This window comes from Pseudorasbora parva, chromosome 10 (genome assembly GCF_024679245.1).
Source record: "Pseudorasbora parva isolate DD20220531a chromosome 10, ASM2467924v1, whole genome shotgun sequence".
NCBI lineage: Eukaryota > Metazoa > Chordata > Actinopteri > Cypriniformes > Gobionidae > Pseudorasbora > Pseudorasbora parva.
Window position 1 is genome coordinate 7870802 of NC_090181.1, and position 8436 is coordinate 7879237.

Below are 8436 nucleotides of genomic sequence, written 5' to 3' on the forward strand. Positions count from 1 at the left end.
TACCAAAAAAAAAAAAAAAAAAAAAACTGACAGTAATTGCTTCGTATTTGATCTTCAATATTAAAATTCCTAATAAATAAATAAATAGTCGTGTAGGATTTTTAAAGCCGTTAGTTGTTTGAAAGTTTGTTTTTGTGACGCTGGATAACATTTACTCTATTTCTATATAAACAAATATTTAAAATAATACTTGTTAATATGACAAAACTATGTATTAATGAATACATGTTTAACATCATCATTATCATGTCCATATTAATAATAACCATAATATATTATAGATAATAATAACCATGTATAATATCATCCATATAGATGATAATAAAGTTTTTATGAATCAGAAAATAAAACGTTTGAATCATGCGGTGTGGGTGTGACACTGACAGGGAAAAAATACAGGTCGAGTCGTACTTTTAATATGAAAAGTAAACCGGAAGTTACTAAGTTGTCATATGTCGAGAGGCTGGAATCAGGAAGTGGACTTGTAATGTACTATTTTGATTGAGCCCGTCTCTGCTCAACTATTTAATTTACACGTTTAAAATGGGTCTTTTTGGAAAGACACAGGAGAAACCACCGAAGGATCTTGTAAGTGAAGCATCGATTATGGTGTGCGACGATAGGTTGACGGTTTTTAATAAATGTTCCATTGTAAATAATAGCAGGCCTATAAATAACTCGCTTCTCATATTTCTTGGCTACAAACTGTATTACGTTATGTCTTAATTGTTTTTTAAACGACGCACTTTAAAGTTGCGTTCAATTGTGTGGTCAGCAGGAGGGTTGTTATGAAAACCCAATTCAATAATGTCGGTTTTACACGTGTGTTGGTGAAATCCATTCTCAACAGGTAGTTGAGCTCAAACTGTCTTAATCTCTTTTCCACAGATAAATGAATGGTCTCTTAAAATCAGGAAAGAAATGAGGGTTATTGACAGACAGATCCGAGGTGAGGTCAAAATACATCGTTTATTCTTGTAATTCAATTGTTTAGGTTTGGTAACTGTACTTAACAGGAGTTGTAAATGTGTATATTCTAAGATATTCAAAGAGAGGAGGAGAAGGTGAAGAGATCCATCAAAGATGCTGCAAAGAAGGGGCAGAAAGACGTCTGCATCATCCTTGCCAAAGAGATGATTCACTCAAAGAAAGCCATCAACAAGCTGTACGCCTCTAAAGCCCAGATGAACTCTGTGCTGCTCAGTATGAAGAATCAGTTATGTGAGTGTCGTTTTTATTCTGCAGACTCCGCTATATGCGCTTGTGCTGTAAGTTGATAGAGAAAAAATAGACACATTTCTGGTTTCAACATTTTATGTTCTAGAGACATTCCTTTTTATAAATACTCTTTTGTAGAAAAAAAGTTACCTACATTTGGTTTTTGACCACTGAAAATGAATACAGTTTATGAATTTACTAATGGAGCCATATTGAAATACTTATATCTCTTGAAAAAAGCCATATATGGATGTTAAAAGAAAAATTTGTTGAAAACCAAAATATTACATTTATAAACAACTCTCGGTACACCACCGTTCAAAAGTTTGGGTCAGTACGATTTTTTTAAAGAGATTAATACTTTAATACAAGTGCAATTCAATACAAGGTAGAGCTGCTCTATTAATCGTTAAAAGATGGCAATCTCGATTCAAACACCCATGCAATCTTATCCCTAAGGGGAAAACTTGTTATCTATTTGGCTGTTCATTTACACGACAGAGCCAAATTTTTTGGTACAAAAGTTTTTGAAAATAATACTGTTATCGTCTCTGTGTAAACAAAAAAAACTTGAATTTGTGAGAACTGTGTCATCATGTGTGCGTGCGTGTGTGTGTATACAGGTTCAGTCTATGGGGGGGTAGTGTTTCTTTATAGAGTGACATCGCCAACTACTGGCCAGGCAGCAGAATACTGCATTTTTAGCTGTTTTCTCAGATCCGTGTGAACAGGGGTCATTTTGATAATGTTGTCGTCTGTGCATTAAAAACGCAAAGGAATTTTTTTTTGTTTTTAGTACATCGTTGTTATGTATGACAGCGAGAGAGCAGTTGTCATATATAGATATGAAACGGATTCACAGTCTTTTTTTTCTGCCACAGAGGATCATAATTTCTATCTTACAATAATTCAAATGCTCACAGGACTGGCATAAAAGTTTAAAGTTCAGATATAAATGACAAAATAGAGTAAATCATCTTTTGAAAGTAAATTTGAAAGTTGTCCCTGGGTCGTGGAAGATTCGTCATCTATTGTTAAACAAAAATATTTGATTCTCAATTTTTCCAGAAATGTGCAGCTTTAATTCATTTAATTTATAATGCATTATTTATAGTTTAGCATGTTAAAATTGTACTAATATGTAGAAATGAACAGTAACCTACATTAATAAATGCTAAACAAGTACTGTTGTTTCATGAGCTAATATTAAGATAAAGAACCTTATAGTAAAGTTTTGCTTATACATTTGTTCATTGCTTTCCCATTCCAGCTTTATTAAGAGTGGCAGGTGCCTTGCAGAAGAGCACAGAGGTCATGAAGGCCATGCAAAGCCTGGTTAAAATCCCAGAGATTCAAGCCACCATGAGAGAACTCTCAAAAGAGATGATGAAGGTATTTGCATGAACGCTACTTCAAAGAAACTTCTTGATGAGCACATGTAACATGTCTAACATGGAGCACTCATACTACACAGGCTGGCATTATAGAGGAGATGCTGGAGGATACACTGGAAGGGATGGATGATGAGGAGGAGATGGAGGAAGCAGCAGAGGCTGAGGTTGACAGAATCCTCTTTGAGGTGACAGCTGGTAAGGAAGCACGTAACCATAACAGGACCTTCTCAGCTTGTTCTTATTATGGAAAATGCTTTAGCACAAAACATTTAGTCATTATTAGGGCTGGGCTGAAAGTATTGATTTCAGACTTGAAAAGTATTGAATGTTCACATTTGGCGTCTCTGGTTCAGTTGAATGTGTGAACGCTGCCATCTGAACCCTAGAGCACACCTGAAAAGATGGGTCTCAGTCTGCTTCCAAACTAACTCTGGTGCGGTTTGACTGAAATATGGACGCAACACAAACCAAAGACATGTAAACCAATCAAAAACAGGAAGATGGGACCTTAAAAAAGACAGAATGCTCAAGCATACCTGTTTTTTCTCATCATGTTGTGATGTTGCCCATCACAGTTCAGTACAGGCATCAGAACCGCTTGTCCTCGCAGCAGATCTTTGTTTGTGTGTGATGGAGGGATTCCTGAAAGGCGCGATCAACGGTCAACGACCCATCGCTTCTCTATCCGTCAATGTGTTACACCCGCCAATAGCGCACCAGGTGGATAAGCCAGTCTGTGATTCCTGACAGAAGCGGGATAAATTAATGTAAAGGTTTCCAGACTGAGCTGCAGGGCAAAAATCAAATAACTGGAATACTATGGAAGTAACTGGTAAATTCTTCAAAATATCTTCTTTTGAGTTCATTAGAACAAATTAACTCATAGGTTTAGAGCAACCTGGGAGTGAGTAAATGATGACAGGCGAACTATAATTTTTCAATATTCAATGTATGTTTGAAAAAGCATTGTGACAGCCAATGTTTATATTTCAGAAAACAAATTAGTTGAAACATAATTGTTATTAAAAAGTAATTAGCATTTTTATAGTAATGTAGCCTACCAACAGTCAGGACTTACTTTTTTGCTCACCAAGTTTCTAGTCACTCAGCATTTTTACTGGCCACAATTTTTACATCAATACCAAGGGGGAATTGCCATATAGATATTTTTTATATCATGCATCTCATAATTTAGCAGCAGTTATATTAGGCTGCTGTCATTTTAAGACCGGACGCACGGCTCCATTATACCGTTACACATGTTTTCTTTCTCAACTGTTGACGTTCACTTAAAACGTAACTGACTGTTTACGTGAATACTTGCCAAGACTGACATTTTGATATTATTTTGTGTGTATTTGACCATTTAAGCGCAAAAGGGAGCGAAAAAGAACTCAATTTAGTGCTGAGAGGCGCCTTTTTGTGAGCCTTTTGGGTGTGAACACCAATCTGTGGACATTAGTAAAATTGTGCGTAATACATGCAATCCGACGCTGAAATTCTTAATCCCTGTAACATCAACCATTAATCCGGAGCAAATGAACCGAGTGAGTAAGGGGGGGCAGGTTTATATGTAACTCACTGTCAGAAAGATAATTGAGAGAGAGAAACACGGCTGGTATTGTGTATGTATTCTCCAGTAAATAAGTATTGAAAGCATTTCAGAATCTATATTATATGTATGTTGCATGCCACTGAACTCAGGTTTTAATGTAAAGCCCTGGCTCCCTGTATAGTTTACAGCATTAGTTGACAGTTCTTGACATGATATATCCAGATGAATTAAATCTCAAGCTTGTGAATCGGAATCGAATCATGAAATTTGTGCCAATGCCCAGCCCTAGTCATTATGCACTCAGATAAAGCACATGAATTATCATTATTATACAGGTAATTAATGCAGGAGAACCAAAGCTGAAGGTTATGTTTTGTTTAATAACAGGTGCACTTGGAAAAGCTCCCAGCAAAGTCACAGATGCCCTGCCTGATCCAGTGCCGATCGGCGCCACGGCAGCAGAAGATGAGGAAGAAGAAGAAGAAGAAGATATAGAGGAGATGCAGTCCAGGCTAGCAGCACTGAGGAGCTAAAAGACCTGCTTTCTTCACCTTCAAGCTCTATAGGCATAGACAACATATCTTATGTCCTCTGTAGCTTTTCTACCCATAAAGACACTTTGGCACGTTGAATATAGGATTAAATTCAGACTTCACATCAAAAGAACAAAGCTATATTGAAGTAGCTATAGGATAGAAATAAAATGTCTATATTTCTATACATTTCTAACTCTTTATTATGTGCAATAATACTAATATTATTAATAATAATGCACAGTGAAGTCAGAGATAACTGGTAGCAGGTGGATGGCTATTTCCAATCATTCATTTTTTTACTGAAGCCCATTTTCTTGATAGATATTTGGGCTCCATTCATTTGAATCTATGCCTATAGCCAAGCAGCTTGTCCAAGGATCTGTCGTGCAGTGACGTCATATCGGTGTTGGTCTTAGTTTTGTCTCTGTTGTCGAATTCACAGTTTTATCTCTAGCCTTATTTGCTCTAAGTGAAAAGTTCTTTCCTATGTCTGGCAAATTTGTTTTACTGAGTAGGACAAATTCATGGAAGCCATTACTTGTAAATCTTGTACAAATGCTGAATATAAAAACAAATCCGTTTGCATTGTTATTTTGTAAGTAAAGTTGTCAGCAAGTTATAATAAGACAGGCTTTCGGAATAAAGGAATGGCTGTGCTTGATAACTGACTGGCTTTTACACACCAGGTGTTTTGGAACTTGAATGAGCTGATCCCATTTCTGTCTTCTTTTCTGTCCGGTTTTTGCTACTTTTGGACTTTTGTTATGTTCGTTGAGTATTTTTATTATTATGCCTTTGCTTTTAGATGACTGATGTAAATAGCTGACAATTTATTTTATGATATCTTCAACCAGGCTCATATTATATTTTATGTTGAATGGTCTGCTGAATAGTCTACATATACATGTATACATATAATGAAACAGTTTCTCTTTGTGCATTCTGGCATTATAATTCGTTTTTTAGTATGGCGTGACTATTAATATCTGCTTATTTGGGCAAAAACTGTACACTAGAGTTACAAGCATGGATTTTATACAGATCCTCTCTCAATATGTTGGCTTATGAACCAAACTGATTATTTTTACTTCATTTCACATTTTTGCTGTTGTGGAAAAGGTTTCACATCTGCACTAAAATTTGTTTTGTAAATGGGAAAAATATGTTGGTAACACTAATAAAATTTTATAGACAAAAGGAGCATACTTCACAACATTGATGAAATGAAATTGTATTGTAGTCTGTAATGATCTCATATAAGTTTGTGTTTTTACAGTAATACAATAGTATACCCCTTGCTGACTGTTATCTGCTGTTTAGTAGGGATTCTCAGAGGGTTATTTTACTTGCCTCAGTCTCTCTCCCTTTGACTCCTTCTCTGTCCACTCATCCAGAGCTTTGTGAAGGAAACCAGATCTTTTGCATCTCTTTTCACTGGGAATCTAGGTTAACTTTCTATAGAAGCTCTGTTTATTTTACAAAGACGGACGCCAGCTTAAATGAGTGAGTTTAGAGTATTTAAATAGCATTTTGAACCCACCCAATGACTAATATATATATATATATATATATATGGGGGGGGATTGACCCTTTTCTCAACTTCTATAGCAGTAAATAAGATATTAAATATACTGTGTGTTCCCATTTGCTCAAACAGCAAAAGAAAACCTCTACAAAAGAGTTTTCATAACTCTCAAAAAGAAGAAAAAACCATAGAAAGATTGACAGTAGCAGTCAGAAGAGAGAAAGACGGCAATTTTACATCACCCTCACAGCAGCATTAACTAATTTGATGCAATAAAAATGTAATATATACTAAAATATATGTTAATGGGAATTAGGAAGACTAATTAAAAAGTAAACAACTCACATACTTAGATATTGCAAATGTCATGTCACTGAAATGTCAACTTGAAATGCATTAAAACCATGAGACTGTATTTTGTGTGTGTAATAAGCTTGGTGAAATGAAAAGTATCTTCAATTTGGGAAGCCTGCCTATACATACACATGAACTTTAATGGCATCCCATTCTTAATCTGTAGGGTTTAATATGGAGTTGGTCCACCCTTTGCAGCTATGACAGCTTCAGCTCTTCTGGGAAGGCTTTCCACAAGGTTTCCAAAGTGTTACTTGGAGTTTTTACCATTCTTCTAGAAGCACATTTGTGAGGTCAGGCACTGATGTTGGACGAGGGCCTGGCTCACAGGCTCCGCTCTTCATCCCAAAGGTGTTCTATCGGGTTGAGGTCAGCACTCTGTTCAGGCCAGTCAAGTTCCTCCACACCAAACTCGCTCATCATGTTTTTATGGACCTTACTTTGTGCACTGGTTTGCAGTTGGAACAGCAAGGTGCCATCCCCAAACTGTTCCCATGTCTGGAGCATGAAATTGTCCAAAATGTCTTGGCATGCTGAATCATTAAGAGTTCATTTTACTGGAACTAAGGGGCCACGCCCCACCCCTTAGCATAATGCAGTCCAACAAGTACAGTTCTCCTGGCAACCACCAAACCCAGGCTTGTCCATCAGATTGCCAGACAGAGAAGTGTGATTGGTCCCTCCAGAGAATTGGTCCCTCCAGGACAGGAGCTTTACACCTCTGCATCCAGTGCTTTGCATTGCACTTGGTGATGTAAGGCTTGGATGAGCCGCTCAGCCATGGAAACCCACTCCATGAAGCTCAATATGGACTGTTCTAGAGCTAATCCGAAGGCTACATGAAGTTTGGAAAGATGTGCTGACCCCACTCTGTGATTTTAAGTGGCCTATTGTTGCTGTTGTTCCGTTGCTTCCACTTTGTTTCAATATCACTAAAAGTTGACCGTAGAATATTTAGTATTGAGGAAATTTCAAGAAAGGACTTATTGCACAGGCTGCAACCTATCACAGTACCACACTTCAATCCACTGAGCTCCTGAGAGCGACCCATTCTTTCACAAATGTTTGTAAGCATCTGCATGCTTAGTGCTTGATCTTATACACCTGTGGCCATGGAAGTGATTGGAACACCTGAATTCAATGATTTAGAGGTGTGTCCCAATACTTTTGGCAATATAGTGTGTGTGAATACGGGTCATTGACCAATAAAGCTTCAATAAACTAATGTAATGCATATTTTTGAGTTCCAGTTGTTAAATAACATTTCAAAGTATTTCAATTCATGTTTGACTGTTTTGTCAGGAATTACAACCAAATAGTTGAATGTACTATTGTACCACCTGACATAGAAAGTGTACCAAAGACCTACCCATAACGAGCAAATTTTACCAGTGTTTGAAAGATCTATAAACCACAAGGATCAGTTGTCGTCCTCTGGAGGATGCATCACCATGTTTGCCGTTATTACCTTGTCAATTATTAATAAAAGAGCCGTTTGCAGCTGTACCATGCACCCTGACCTTTGAGAAAATTCAAATTGACAAATGTTTTTCAATTATCTCAATAGCTTTGAAACTACTGATATTTATAAACTGTGTTTATATGAAAGGTTTCTAACATAAAATTATGCCATAGTATTTCGTTTTTATTTTGTTGATTATTATTATTAAGACCATTTTAAATGGTTTTCTCATCTGTAAATGAATGTGTTCTTTCATTTTGCACCACATTTTGGTGGTTTAAGACGACGAAACTTTAAATAATATGTATTAGGCTATTTAAATGTACTAAAAATTAATTTAAACTAAATAGGTTTTATAGAGAAAAAAAAGGGATATTACATGAATTTATCAA

The 8436-nt window shown here is 36.4% G+C and overlaps 1 protein-coding gene across 1 annotated transcript; it reads left to right on the plus strand.

Annotated features, from left to right (window-relative positions):
* Positions 1-438: 438 nt before the first annotated feature.
* On the plus strand, positions 439-6643 carry chmp3 (charged multivesicular body protein 3). Its single transcript, XM_067454999.1, has 6 exons — positions 439-588; positions 889-949; positions 1042-1221; positions 2489-2610; positions 2693-2807; positions 4555-6643. The coding sequence occupies exons 1-6, from the start codon at positions 544-546 to the stop codon at positions 4698-4700; spliced, it is 669 nt and encodes a 222-aa protein (XP_067311100.1). The 5' UTR covers positions 439-543; the 3' UTR covers positions 4701-6643.
* Positions 6644-8436: the final 1793 nt, after the last annotated feature.

What these genes read in the sequence shown, in the direction of transcription:
- chmp3 (XM_067454999.1), top strand. Translation starts at nt 544, where the DNA reads ATGGGTCTTTTTGGAAAGACACAGGAGAAACCACCGAAGGATCTT. An exon ending in TATTGACAGACAGATCCGAG is followed by an intron (nt 950 to 1,041) that starts GTGAGGTCAAAA and finishes GTATATTCTAAG; the next exon opens with ATATTCAAAGAGAGGAGGAG. An exon ending in CCTCTTTGAGGTGACAGCTG is followed by an intron (nt 2,808 to 4,554) that starts GTAAGGAAGCAC and finishes GTTTAATAACAG; the next exon opens with GTGCACTTGGAAAAGCTCCC.